We start from the raw sequence: 13,854 nt of genomic DNA, 5'->3' as shown, positions 1-13,854 counted from the left end.
AATGATTATTAGGCATTGAACGCACGAAATAGATTCGTTATGGGCCTTTTTATGGCGGCTTTTGTACATGTCCAGCTGGGCCGTAAAAGGCCCACGCTAACATTTTGTTCCAAAGCTTCCCTCCCTGACATGTGAGCCCGTGATGTCATCTCAACAGAGCACGGTACCAATGACAAAAAAAAAAATCTCGACCCGACCCAGCCCACATCTGAGGAATCGCCGCATGCCGCTGCGCCGACTCGCTCCGCACCTCACGTCCCGCGCCGCCTCCTCCGCTCCCTGAACCCTAGCCCCGCCATGCCGCCGGCAGCCGACGCCGCCCACCTAGCCACGGCGGCCGACCCCGACGAGGACCTCTGCTTCAGCGCCGCGGCCGCTGCGGCGGGGGAGGTCGCGCCGGCCCCGCCCCTCCCGCCGCCGCCGGGGTCCGCGGAGGAGAGGATCGAGCGCGCGTGGGCGCACTGGAGGCGCCTGGGGTCCCCGCGGCTGATGGTGGCTCCGATGGTGGACAACTCCGAGCTTCCCTTCCGCATGCTGTGCCGACGCTACGGCGCCGACGCGGCATACACGCCCATGCTCCACTCCCGCATCTTCTCCGAGAACGAGAAGTACAGGTCCATGGAGTTTACCACGTGCAAGGTAAATGACGGCATGATGCTCGCGAGCTTCCAGTCAGCCACCGTAACTACTGGGATGGGGGTAGTGGTAAATGCTTAGCTCCCCATAGCAATACAACCTGATAGGATAATTGCTTTGGTGTAGAGACGAATATGATTAAGTAGTTTTGTATTTTGATTTCAAATTACTTCCAAGTTTGCAGTTTGATGGAATTCCGAGTGTTAATTAGATTTCCCCATTTTATGTGGGGCAGCCAATCTTTGAACCTGAGGAGCAAAGAATTGCTGTATTTCGTAACAATTGTGTAAACATTAGCCTCATTTAACGTTTAGTTACCTAGTCTCGTTGCCATTGCTATACAACCTGATACAATAATTGCTTTGGTGAGGAGACAATATGATCAGGCAGTTTTGCATTTTGATTTTTAAAAACTTCCAAATTTTAATGGTAGCAGCCAATGTTTTAACCTGAGAAGCAAAGAATTGCTGTATTTGGTACCCGTTGTTTGAGCGGTTATTTGACAGTTATTTTACATGATCTGGTGTATTCTCTTGTTATTATGCACAGTTATCTTTTTTTGTTATGAGTTGTATTATTTATATTTATCTTGTATGGGACGTGACATTCTTTTCACCATATACAGGAGGACCGTCCACTTTTTGTTCAGTTTTGTGCAAATGACCCTGACATTTTGTTACAAGCTGCAAAGATGGTGGAACCACATTGCGACTATGTCGATATCAATTTTGGGTAATGCACAATTCCTTGTGCTGTTAAACTGATTTTTATCTTCATATTTACTTATCTAGTACCTGATTGTAGTTTACACCACATTGGGAATGATTCAAATAGTTTGCTGACATAAATTTCTTCTGGAAAAGAACCTTGTTAGCGGTGCCTCGAGCGTGAATGCATGATACATCACTGATACACAACTACACAAGTGATTCCAATGTGGAAAAGACTTAGCGACCATGCTAGGCCATGGTTTGCACACTGCAATTCCAAAACTGTATAGTTCTAGTCATCAATGCTGCTAGATCCTTTCTGTGCGTTGCTTAGAGCACTAATGATGAATCTTCCATGGTTACTTTCTAGCTAGCATATACCATTTTTTTCATTTCTCATAGATTAGCATTGCTTGAAAATATGGTCCCATGCTCTTCTGACTGGTAGTAAGGTATTGCCTTGTAGATGCCCCCAGCGTATCGCAAGACGGGGGAACTACGGAGCATTTCTCATGGATAACCTTCCCCTCGTAAAGTCCCTTGTGCAGAATCTATCAGCTAACCTTCATGTTCCAGTCTCGGTAAAGATTCGCATATTTCCACGGTTGGAAGACACATTAGCATATGCAAAGATGCTTGAGGAAGCTGGTGCTTCTCTTGTGGCTGTCCATGGCCGGACGAGAGACGAAAAGGATGGGGAAAAATTTCGAGCAGACTGGGATGCCATCAAGGCCGTCAAAGATGCTCTTAGAGTACCTGTTCTTGCAAATGGAAACATTCGCCATATGGAGGATGTGAAGAACTGCCTGGAACATACTGGTGCTGATGGTGTGCTTTCAGCAGAAACTCTTCTAGAAAATCCAGCACTCTTTGCTGGTTTCAGGACAAAGGAATGGAAAGAAGATGGTGATGAGAATGGAGATAGCGGCTTGGACCAGGCTGATCTAGTGATTGAATACTTGAAGCTGTGTGAGCAGTACCCTGTGCCATGGAGAATGATTAGATCCCATGTCCACAAGATGTTGGGGGACTGGTTCAGGGTGCATCCAGAGGTGAGGGAGGAACTCAATAAGCAGAACATACTCACCTTCGAATGGTTGCATGACATGGTAATGAGGCTTAAGAAACTCGGAGGAAGAGTGCCACTTTACAAAAAAGAGAGTGCGCTGCAAACTTCAGCAGGTGGGCTAGCTGTTAGCAATGCTTGAGAATTCCCCATCAATTTTGAGATCTGCAGCACCAATTTTTGGAAAGACAGGAATGTATGGAAAATAGGAACTATTTAACTTGTATTAGTATAGATTGGAAGACCATCATTGTGGTCCAACACTCTGGTCACCCGATTGGAACAAAATTCTGGTTGATTGAACTATTTAGTGGTTGCTTCTCAATTAGTTTGTTTGTTTACAAATGCGTCACCTCATTGTTGTAACAGCTGATATATAAATTTGCATACATCATTATACGGCCTCTGATACCTTATTTGCAATTGAACTGAGCTTTGTATGCTTTTGTGGAGATGTCTTGGTGCACTATGCCAGACCAACCTGTTGTCTCTACCACATGCAAGACATGTTTTTCTATAAATAAATAAATAAATAAATGCAAGGCATGTTTAACTGAGCCTATAACCTTTGGCGTCCAGGATATACAAGTAGGAACCTGTAACTATCATCAGCGTTCAGTTTGCTATAATGATCTAAATTCTCTATCAGTGATTATGAACATACTGTAATGCTATTGCAAAACCTGCTGACGGATGTGTTATTCGTATGTAACATCTGCAAACTAAGAGAGGAAGAAAGAAATGAAGAACCCTAACTATCTTTGAGCCAGAGACCAAAACTGCTTGCCGTCCTGAAACGGTCAGTCAGGAGGGGCTGCCTATATTACGCAGGCTCCTCGATCAGCTCCGGCCGCCAATCCGATTTCTCGGCGTAGAGCACCCCTTGGTCGTTCTTGGAGAAGGTCAACCGCACATCCCAGTGAAGCGACCTCAGGAGCTTCTCCACCTCGCCGACGGCGCCGGCCTCGTCGCGCACGATGATGCCGCCCCCAGGCCTGACGACCCTGTCCACCTCGACCACCACCGGCAGAACCGCACATCTGAAGAAGACACATGCGTGTGCGTCAAGCCAGAAATTAATCTGACAACCAGGCATTGCTGCAACAAAGTGCTAGCTAGCAGTGAGAATTGAGCTGACCTCTCCTTGGTCTTGGAGAAGAGGTGATCGGCGTGCAGGAGGTCGTAGGTTCTCGGGTAGGTGCTGAAGGACTCGCACCAGTCATGGTAGATGCCGAAGAGCCCGCGCTCGAAGATGACCGGCAGCGTGTCCGGCGCGTCGACGTTGACGACGTTCATCACCCAGACCTTCTTCTCCCGGAGCGCGGCTGCGAACCTGAGAGAGATAGATCGAGGCAGCCGTGCCGTCAGCAGGAGCAGAGCGCGTCATCGATCACCAATGGCGGGGCGGCGATTCGACGGCGGATTTCTTTCTTACCCTCCGTACGCGGCTCTCATGTCCATGACGTTCCTGACCCTGGACCAGTCGATGCCCAGGCCGTTGAGGTAGGACCTGTCGACGACGCGCCGCCAGTGCTCGTGGTCCGCCGCGAAGTCCTCCGGCTCCGGCTTGCCGTACACCCCGCCCCGCGCGGCGCTGAGCCAGTAGGGCGGCGCCCGCGCCCGGCGCGGCCAGTCCACGGGCCACCGCGCGCCGCGCTCCGACGGGCCCGTCGGCACGCGGTGCATGCACGAGTTGAGGCGGATGTACCACGCGGCGTCGGGGTCGTCGTCGTCGCTGCACATCGGCGGCTGCCGCCGCCGCCTGGCCTCGTAGCACTCGTTGGACGTGGGCTTGCGGTAGAAGGCGACGCCGACGCCGTTGAGCCGGTCCTTCTTGATCGACGCCAGCTCCCAGCACATGGATTTCGTCAGAGATGTCATGGCTGCGCATTGAATGCATGTGTGCAGGTGGACAAAACTCCATTAGCCATCTGATCGACGACCCAAGCAGGCCCTGGTGAGGTGAGAGAGAGAGAGATGATCGGCGCATGCACGTGCCTTTCCAGATCTCGACGTCCTCCGGCAGCTTCTGGTACACCGGCGTCGCCGACCAGACGAAGAAGCCGCCGGGGCGCAGGACGCGGTTGAGCTCGAGGAGGAGGGCGCCACCTACACACAATGTTGTTGCATCATCTCACCGGAGCAGATCCAAGTGCAAGCTAAGGGGCGGCGGCGGCGGCGTACCGTCGGCGTGCCAGGGCACGCGGCAGCGCGCACAGTGGACGAGGTCGAAGGCCTTGCTGGGGAAGGGCAGGCGCTTGGAGCCCATGACGGCGGAGATGGCTGGGATGCCGCGCTCGAGCGCCATCTGCACCTGCGCCTCGTGCTCGTCCTTGGGCGCGAACGACACGGTGGCCACGCCGCGGTCGAACAGGTAGCCGCCGAAGCTGGCCACGCCGCAGCCGACGTCGAGCACCACCCGCGTGCGCTTCCCCCACGCGATGCCGCGGGCCGACTGCTCCAGGAAGTCGATGTAGTGCAGGGCGCCATGGATGAACTGCGTGCCGCCGCCGGGGAAGGTCAGGTACTGCCCGCTCACCTTCACCCAATTCTGGTGCCCCTTCACCTCCACCAGCTTCGTGTGCGGCACGTTGCTGTACCAAATCTGCATTGCAGACACAGAGCACCACGGGTAGGTTAGCATTCACCAAGCACCAAGCAGTGCCTGTCTATGTGTGCCGTGCAGCAACAGTGAGCGTGCACGTACCCTGTCCCGGCTCTTGGGCCACTCGATGGGCCGCCGGTAGCCGCTGGGGAGCGGGACGAGGCAGGTCGGGCCCTCGTCGGGGCAGTGCCGCTCCCGGTGCTCGTACCGCCGGAAGTTCTCCGGCCGCAGCTTCTTGACGGCCTTCTCGTTGTCCAGGCACGGGATGTAGTCCGCGCCGGCCTTCACGTTGCACACCCGCCACTCGTGCTCCTCGCCGCCGGCGTCTCTCTCGCCGCTGCCGGCGCTCTCGTCGCGGCGGTCCTTCTCCCAGTGGGACTGGTCGGCCTGCGTCGCCCACGCCCTGTGCTCCTCGGCGTGGGCTTTGCCGACGAGCGAGTCTTCCACGCTGCGGCCGTCCGTGTCCTCCCGGTGCTCGGACACCGCCGGCTTGTCGCCGTCGCCGCCGTCCCCATTCTGTGGCTGTTCTTCGTTCTGTGGCTGGTCATTAATATTGCTGCGCTCCTCCTCCGGCTGACGCTGCTCGCCCTCCTCCCCCGGCTGCGGGTCCGCTCGCTCGTCGCCGTCGATCTGGGGCTCCTCCTGCGCCTCCCGGCGCAGGCCTCCCTGCTCGTCGAGCGCGCTCTGCTCCTCCTCTCGCTGCCTCTGCCCCGCGTTGCTCTCCTCCTCGATGCCGCCGTCCAGGTTCTTCTCGTCGACGGCAGCGGCCCGAGCCTGGTCGTGCGGCATCTCCAGCTGCGGGTCGCGGTTCTCTTCCAGCACGGCCTCTTGCTCCTTGGCCGCGTCCTCCGCGCTCGCCTTGCCGGCGGCGGCCACGGTGTCACCGTCCTCGCTCTTCACGTCCTCCATGGCCGCCGCGGAGATCCTGCGCTCCTCCTCCATGCCCGCCTCGTCGGAGCCTCCACCACTCTCCTCGCCCGGCTTGGCGTGCGGCTCGTCGAGCACGGCGGCCGCCGCGACGGCGCTCTTCGGCTGGGACTCCACCTCGGCGAGGTCCTCGTCGTTGCCGCTGCTCTCGCCGCCAGCCTTCCCGGCGGACGCCCCCGCCCCGCGCGGCGGCGCCGGCGCGGCCCTCTCCCTCGTCACCTCGTACGCGAACGACGACCGCGTCGTGTGCCGGTACGCGGTGACCGTGCCCCCCGCCGCGTCCCCGTCCGCCGCCGCCGCCGCCGACGCCGCGCTGGAGGTGGACGTGAGGAAGTAGGCCCCCGCGACGCAGAGCGCGACGAGCAGCGCCGTGGTGGCGTAGTAGACGCACGCGGACGCCGCCGCCGAGGCCGCGGCGCCGCCGCGCTTGCCGCCGGCGCGCGAGCCCCGGGAGGCCCCCGCCATGGACCGATCCCGCATGCGGCCGGGTAGCAGATGGGATTGGGCCCTGCCGCGCGCGCGCGGTTGATCTGTTCGCACAAACAGTTTGGGCGTGTAGGGTTAATGGTCGATCGATCAGGGGTTTGACGCGTAATCTTTGGAACATGGGGTGATCCCCGCGCGTCGGGGGGTGGTCGGACGTGGGGATGACATGTGGACCCCGCGCGCGGTGGTGGTGTGGGGAGCCAGGAGCCTCCTCGACGAGCCGCGTTGCTTAACAAGCGGGCGGTGCCGGTGCATGGCGCGTCGTCTCCCTCCTCTCTCTCGCTCTTGACCTTCATTCCCATGATCTGCTCCGTGTTTCTTCCGTCTGTTTGATTTCTTTCCAAGTAGCTCGCGGTTGTTTTTCTTTAGATGGAAAACAGAATGAAACATGAAATTTCATGGTTCATTCTGGTTTTCTTTTTCTTTTTAAAGTGTGACCAAATACAATTGTGGCTCCTAATAACCGCTAGGAAATACTAAATATGGCTAACATTTAGCAGCATATATACCAAAACTTGGGAGTTAACTATCTAAAGTTCTAAACTGTACCTTAAATACCTAGGCGTGTTGCCATGGCCACAAAAATAAAGCAGAACAAATTGGAAACACTGTATATAGTGCAGCACTCCCCTATTTTGAAAACAAAAAAATATCTTTTATTAAAAAAACAAATTTTGTTCGCTTGGCTTGTCAACCAATCAGTCAGCCGTGTTTTTCTCTCACACCAAATCAGCACCAGCCACCAGCTAACCAAAAAAACAAATCATCACCAGCTACCAGCCACGGCCAAGTGAATGGAGATCGTTGGAAAGCTGCAAGTACCACAGTGTCCATGAAGTACCACAGTGTCCATGAAGCACCGTGCAAGCGTGCATGCAAGCAAGAGCACCATATATATTGTCCACCGAGTATTCAGGGCGAACCAAGAGAAATCTTAAAGGAAAATTCAAACAAAAAGCAACAAACAAAAAAAATTAAATGAAAGCAATGCAAGTTGGTCATCTCTCTTTTTTTCCCTGTAGTCAGTGCAATGACACGTCACGTACTAGCACCCAGAAATGGTGGCATGAGCCCAATAACTCATGCCTGGAACTGGAAAGTGGCACGAAGGATTTCCTCTTCTGCTCACACAAGCTGCCGGCCGCATGATTGACCGAGCCGCTGCTGCGCTGCATACCACCAACCAACCAGGAAGCTTGCACGTCTAGAATCAGGCCTCCCACAGCCCAAGAAATACCAGCTCAGAACAGGCATCACCTGCTTGATTTCTCACTCATGGTTACCGTGGTTTTCCGTATAGAATGCAAGATACCAAAAGCAATTAGATGGACATGACTAGTCATACGAGCTACTGAGCTACAGCCTACAAGTGGTTAATTGTAGCTGGCTCCTTTTTTTTTTGTCCTGCTTGACTGATGGACAATGGGAGTTCTTCATTCCTCAGTTGTATTATAGAACCGCCTTTGCTTGAGACTTAGATATCTAGTGTAACCTGCTTTTTGTCCCTGATCTCACATGTTCCAAAATGACATGGAAACATGGCTCTTTTTAGATGATAGATCTATGGTACATGAGCAGAGTGTTGGTCAGGTCAAGTTGGAACTCGGGGTCGTGGAGAATCATATGTACTAGTGGTTGAGTAGCGTATAATAATAATGCACACTGAATCTTGCATTATATTCCTAAACAATGACCAAAAAACACCAACTTAACCGTCCCATAGAATTTGAGCCGGCTCGTGTTTCTTTTTTCCAAGAGACTGTCTCCTCAAGTTTTAGTTAGTTGTGTGTTTTTTTTTTTGAGTTTTGGTTTTCGGGGGCGGTGGAAAAACGATTCTAGACGTGGCTTTAGAAAAGCTGATAATATACTGTGACTTTGGAAAAGCTAATTCCGGATTATAGCTTCAGAAAAATCCATTGCATATCATGCATGGCTTTCGAAAAAAAAAAACTTATCCAGATTATGAGATTGCCTTTTTGATTTGCAGTGTAGGAGTACGTGCCCTAGTGGCACCCTCAAAACATCACCTCCTGAAAACATCCGGCAAACAACTCCATGGTAGCTTATGATTCTAGTACCAAAGCAGGCAATCTATTTGTTTCTTACAATTTGCTTGCTTTCTCTAGAAGCTGCACATATCAAGAGCAAGTCATGACAGTTTCAAAAAAAGAGAGCACGTCACGAGTCATGACAGACCGCCGGGCCTGTCGACGTCTCCCTGACTTTAGGGAAAAAAAGGAGAAGAAGAGACCCGGCGATGATCCGGTAGCCAAAACCATGCTAACAGTTGTGCCCAAAGGCCACAGCCCCGCCCGCGGCAGGTCCGATCCTCTCCTCCTGAGCCGCGACCGACCGAGACCGATGGCACGTTGGAATCAGGTCGGCCGGCCAGCCGGCGCTTACACCCACGCCGCGCGCGCGCGTCACGAGGACCAAGCAGGCCAGCCGGCGACGGCTGACCGGTGGCGCGCGCGGGCACACGGCACGGGCGGGCACGGTGCCCCACGCCTTTCACCGATTCGGCAGCTGCCCCCGTCCACGTCGCGCTCCACCGCTCGTCCTCCCCACCCCGAATTGCACACACACGCCTTGTCCTTCACTTCATCGCGCCTCCCTCTGGCTCTCACACCACCGCCTCCTCCTCCAACTCCAACTCCTCCTCCTTATCACAAGCAACGCGCTCGCGCGGCCTCTGCCTTCTCCGTCCCCCATCCCCCCTTCTCGTCCCCGTCTCGCTCCCTCGAGCTCCTCGCTCGATCTCCGAATCGATCTGCTCCGGCTAGCCCAGCTAGCAAGCAGCTCGAGACCGTGGAGGAGGGCGGCGACCGGCAGCTGGCCGAGGATCCCAAGATGGGGCGCGGCAAGATCGAGATCAAGCGGATCGAGAACGCGACCAACCGCCAGGTCACCTACTCCAAGCGCCGCACCGGGATCATGAAGAAGGCGCGCGAGCTCACCGTGCTCTGCGACGCCCAGGTCGCCATCATCATGTTCTCCTCCACCGGCAAGTACCACGAGTTCTGCAGCCCCGGAACCGAGTCAGTGCTATACTTGTTCTTCATAAGCTGCTCAATTTCACGCTGATCCAGCTTGGTTCTGTGTCTCGCTTGCTTACTTAGCTTCCTTCTGTCGGCGGCTGCTTTGTTCTTGATTGATTGCAGCATCAAGACGATCTTTGACCGCTACCAGCAGGCCATCGGGACCAGCCTATGGGTTGAGCAGTATGAGGTGAACGATTGTCTCCTTTTGTATTTCCGTTCCTTCTCTTTTTTGCATCAGCAGGCACCAAGCTAGCTGCTTTACTCTTCACCTGTCCATGAGATGACGAGATCTGAAAAAAAAATCTGGTGTGTTTTGCTTGGTTTGACTACTGCAGAATATGCAGCGCACGCTGAGCCATCTCAAGGACATCAATCGCAACCTGCGCACAGAGATTAGGTCAGCACGGGATACACCACTTTCCTCTTTCTTCTCTTTGGTTTCTCATGGGGATTTCTGAGCAAGACGGGGGAATTAAGTAATTCGCAACGTTTAGTTAACTGTGATGCTTGATTTGTGTGCTTAGGCAAAGGATGGGTGAAGATCTGGACAGTCTGGAGTTCGACGAGCTGCGCGGTCTTGAGCAAAATGTTGACACCGCTCTCAAGGAGGTTCGCCACAGGAAGGCGCGTACAAACCCTAATCTTTTTGTTCAGCTTCTACATATAGCTAGATCTATCCCTTCTGCAAAACTGATGTCTTCTCTTCAGATCTCTGCATATTTCATGCGCCTTGGTAGATCTTTATTTGTGTGTTTCTTGATTTGTTTGTGAATGCTTTTCGCTGGTAGATCTGTGTGCGTTCTTAATTTCCTCTTATACGTGTCTTTTTGTGTGTGAATTAGTTAAGAAGAAAATATTTATGATATATTCTTCACTTGGTGGAGAAGACGGTATTGCTAATTTTCCTATATATTGATGCATATCATCGATGTTCTATAGTAAATTTTGACTTTAAAAAACAACATGCATAACATGTTGCAGCGATATTTCTTTGTTCTCAAAAGAAAAGGTGTGTGAGAGAATTGCTTGTAATATAATTTTGAAAAACTTGAATCATTTAATCTCATGCTTATGTTATTGACCTCTCTCTTTTGCTGATCCTTTTTTCCATTTGATTTTGCAGTATCATGTGATCTCCACGCAGACTGAAACCTACAAGAAGAAGGTAATAAGAATAAAAACAAGCATTTTTCAGTATCATCATGTGATCCCACACACACTACTGTGCATCGATTTGCTCGTACATTTTCCAAGTCAGTTAGGCAATGCAAGTTTAAAGAGTTAGTCGCCAGCCAATTTGTCATTACATATATATCTGCACCGACCTAGATCTCCCAATTGGCTGCAGTCATTCGCTTGTGAATGATCAAACCCGAATTTTTCCATAATCTAAAAAAAAACTAGATCGCCTGACGACCTTTGCCTTCACTTGTCACCAGTTTCTTAATTAGTTTAGTCCAGTGGCCATGGTAATGTTTCCAAATCAGTTTGCAATTGGGCCAAATCATCACTCCTTTCTTTTTTAGGCTATAATAGTATTTTTTTCATATCAACATATACATGTTAATTGCTTCGGTTAAATGAATCATTTGTGACTTAAATAAGATACCCATAACTGTGAGTTTTCTTACCACCTCTTCCTATCTATACCTTTCTAGTGCATCTACTTATTATCTATACTAAGAAAACCATGTAGATCGACATGCAACCCCAACCACCTTCAAATCTTTGTACCTGCACATTTGACTCTTCAAGTAGTGATCAAAGCAAATATCTGACAGACACCACCACTTCTCAAACTGAGACTTGCATACTCTTGTCCAGTGTACATTAGCATGCATGTCTGTGCATTTCCACACTCAACTCCTCCTCCGTGTAAATTCGAGGCTCTACTCAAAGTAGCTCCACGTTGTAGAACTGTGTACTAGACCTTGGTCCATCTCATGTGCTCGCATGGCACGCACTCGTACACATCGTATGCAACGCTGTATTCTTCAATCAATAGGCTCATTGGTCTCTGTCTTTTAGAAGCTACAATGAATTGAGAACCAGAAAGCAAAGGACAGCTAGTGTTGGGGCATCCATATGCATGCGTCTGCGTGTTTCTCCCGTTAAGCCTGCTAGCTTAGACAGCTGCCCCGCAGATCGTTTGCTATCATTTTGGTCCCCCGGCTATCTCGGGTGTAGCATGTCAAACACTGATTTTTATGATGTAGCACCATAGCATGATACACACGCAGATAAGTACCAAAGTGGAGGCTTTATGATTTGCAGAAGTGTGGAAATGGAACCCATTAGTATGCATATGGAGGTACTTTGGCTTTTGATTTCTGAATGTAGTCTGTCAAACACGCCTGTGCCACGACCATGCATGCAGCATGTATTTTGACTGAAATAAACATGCATCCCAGATCATTTCTGAGAATTAAATCACCCAAATTCTATTTTTCTAGCACGCACCTTCATCTATCCCCACCATGTGAAGGACACATATGTGTTGTCCATCACTCCATCAGATGCAGATAGCTCCTCCTATTGTATAGCACAAATAACTTATATTGAAGTTAGAGCAATATATATAATTATTAAAAGAACCTTTTTTTAGAGTTTACACTTTTTTGGATAAATTTTTTGTATTTCATGCTACTAACATTTTAGCAAACAAAGTTTAAAAAATAACATTTTAGCAAACAATGCAAGCTGTATATTACCTAAAGACCTTCTGATGGAGCAGCTAGGCTTTTAGTTAAACGATATAAATTAAGAGTAAATAATGTGTTCAAGTTGATCGACAATTAATTGTTGGGTAGACTTGTCAACAGGAAATATGGCCATGAACACATTTATATATGGGACCATGCATGCATCATATAGTTAGTAGACTACCAGCAGATACTACCAAGCACACGTACGGTACGCTGATTCTTGTTTAAGCATGCACATGAACTGGGCTAGCTAGGCATATACACAAAACTACCATTGCTAATAGACATAGCTGCTTCTTGCTAGCTAGCTAGAAGCTGCATATGGAAGCAAGTGATGACCCATTTTCTCTTCAAGTAGGCTTAATACTTCATATACCATGACGTCATCAATAATTTTGGATTCTGTTACTCGACAAATTAAGTAATTAATGTTGTGGCCGGTATACGACGACCTTGCTTAATGTTACTATTATGCTGTGCAAACATGTGTACGTGTGCAGGTGAAGCACTCTTACGAGGCGTACAAGAACCTGCAGCAGGAGCTGGTACGTGCAGCGTGGTTAATAATCTGTATATATAAGCAACTCGCGATTGCTATCATCGCTTCATTTGTAATGTACTACCAGCAGCTTGATACACACTCTCTCTGTGTTGGTAAATGAAATCATTTTGAGTTTGTCTTATATCAAATATTTTAAATTTTAACTATAAATAATTTTTTTGGGGTTGAGTTTGAAAATATGAAAGTGACGCAAGTAGATTCTTCTAGAAATATAATTTGATAAAATTATATTTTAACTATATTTATAAATTTTTTATAGCAAAAAGATAGGGGTTAAAGTAGTTTTTGGAAACTGTTTGGATGTCTGATATGACTTTCTTTACCAACTTGAAGAGAGTATATCTGACTAGAGGTGTGTGTGCATATGCGTGCAGGGCATGCGCGAGGACCCGGCGTTCGGGTTCGTGGACAACACGGGTGCCGGCGGCGGGTGGGACGGCGCGGTGGCGCTGGGCGGCGGCGGCGGCCCCGGCGCGGCGGACATGTACGCCTTCCGCGTGGTGCCGAGCCAGCCCAACCTGCACGGCATGGCCTACGGCTCCCACGACCTGCGCCTCGGCTGATCTGAGACTTGTCTTGCATTGCCATGCCTGCAGTGTGTCCATCTCTGCACTCCAAGCAAGTTCGATTCATGATTCATCGCCAAGTAACGTAACTAAGGTATTGTAACGAATAAACTGGTGAACCAGCTATCCGCGTACGTACGTGCTTGTTTAATTTCGTCCACGGCCCCAGCTCAACGTGGTATTATTATTGTCATGTAATCGTTCGTGTGTTCTACTTCTGTAGTACTAACTACTACTTGTGTAACGTGTATCATTTATGTTTGATGTTCAAGAAAAACAATGTATTGGTTGATTACATCAGACATGATTGTTCAGATATAGGTTATGTTTGTTTCAGCTTATGCTGATGATTTTTGAGAAATCCAAAAGTTAGAAAAAGAAACTCGCGGAGAAGCCGGGTTGGGATCTGAGTCCCACCTTCCATGGTGGTTTTGTTTCCCCTCGGGTTCGTCGTGTCCTGTGGTTTTGGGGTTCTGGTTCTTGTGGGCGTCAGATTTCTCGGTACCTAATGATGCTTTCTAGTCGGGTCGTTCATGGTGTACAAAGCAAG

The 13,854-nt window shown here is 50.4% G+C and overlaps 2 protein-coding genes and 1 pseudogene across 3 annotated transcripts; 2 read left to right on the top strand and 1 right to left on the bottom strand.

Moving 5' to 3' along the window:
• The first annotated feature begins 223 nt into the window (after positions 1-223).
• LOC120668793 lies at positions 224-2,835 on the top strand (annotated as a pseudogene). Its single transcript, XR_005672569.1, has 3 exons — positions 224-639; positions 1,262-1,368; positions 1,813-2,835. The product of XR_005672569.1 is annotated as a tRNA-dihydrouridine(16/17) synthase [NAD(P)(+)]-like (transcript).
• A 99-nt stretch (positions 2,836-2,934) lies between these two features.
• LOC120668792 (probable methyltransferase PMT24) lies at positions 2,935-6,409 on the bottom strand. Its single transcript, XM_039948584.1, has 6 exons — positions 5,120-6,409; positions 4,597-5,017; positions 4,411-4,521; positions 3,848-4,295; positions 3,551-3,745; positions 2,935-3,452 (listed from the first exon to the last, which is right to left on the bottom strand). Exons 1-6 carry the CDS (start codon positions 6,407-6,409, stop codon positions 3,236-3,238), a joined length of 2,682 nt encoding a protein of 893 aa, XP_039804518.1. The 3' UTR covers positions 2,935-3,235.
• A 2,676-nt stretch (positions 6,410-9,085) lies between these two features.
• LOC120668791 (MADS-box transcription factor 16) lies at positions 9,086-13,629 on the top strand. The gene is made up of 7 exons (XM_039948583.1): positions 9,086-9,468; positions 9,592-9,658; positions 9,807-9,868; positions 9,996-10,095; positions 10,595-10,636; positions 12,677-12,721; positions 13,113-13,629. Exons 1-7 carry the CDS (start codon positions 9,281-9,283, stop codon positions 13,299-13,301), a joined length of 693 nt encoding a protein of 230 aa, XP_039804517.1. The 5' UTR covers positions 9,086-9,280; the 3' UTR covers positions 13,302-13,629.
• Positions 13,630-13,854: the final 225 nt, after the last annotated feature.

This window comes from Panicum virgatum, chromosome 4N (genome assembly GCF_016808335.1).
Source record: "Panicum virgatum strain AP13 chromosome 4N, P.virgatum_v5, whole genome shotgun sequence".
NCBI classification, from domain to species: Eukaryota; Viridiplantae; Streptophyta; class Magnoliopsida; order Poales; family Poaceae; genus Panicum; species Panicum virgatum.
This window is presented reverse-complemented; position numbering and strand designations above follow the sequence as displayed.

Coding starts and splice junctions, on each gene's coding strand:
- LOC120668792 (XM_039948584.1), bottom strand. CDS start 6,409: ATGGCGGGGGCCTCCCGGGGCTCGCGCGCCGGCGGCAAGCGCGGCGGC. Junction 4,522..4,596: donor CGTGCCCTGGCACGCCGACG/GTACGCCGCCGC, acceptor CATTGTGTGTAG/GTGGCGCCCTCCTCCTCGAG. Junction 3,453..3,550: donor TTCTCCAAGACCAAGGAGAG/GTCAGCTCAATT, acceptor TGTCTTCTTCAG/ATGTGCGGTTCTGCCGGTGG.
- LOC120668791 (XM_039948583.1), top strand. CDS start 9,281: ATGGGGCGCGGCAAGATCGAGATCAAGCGGATCGAGAACGCGACCAAC. Junction 10,096..10,594: donor AGGAGGTTCGCCACAGGAAG/GCGCGTACAAAC, acceptor TTGATTTTGCAG/TATCATGTGATCTCCACGCA. Junction 10,637..12,676: donor CTGAAACCTACAAGAAGAAG/GTAATAAGAATA, acceptor GTACGTGTGCAG/GTGAAGCACTCTTACGAGGC.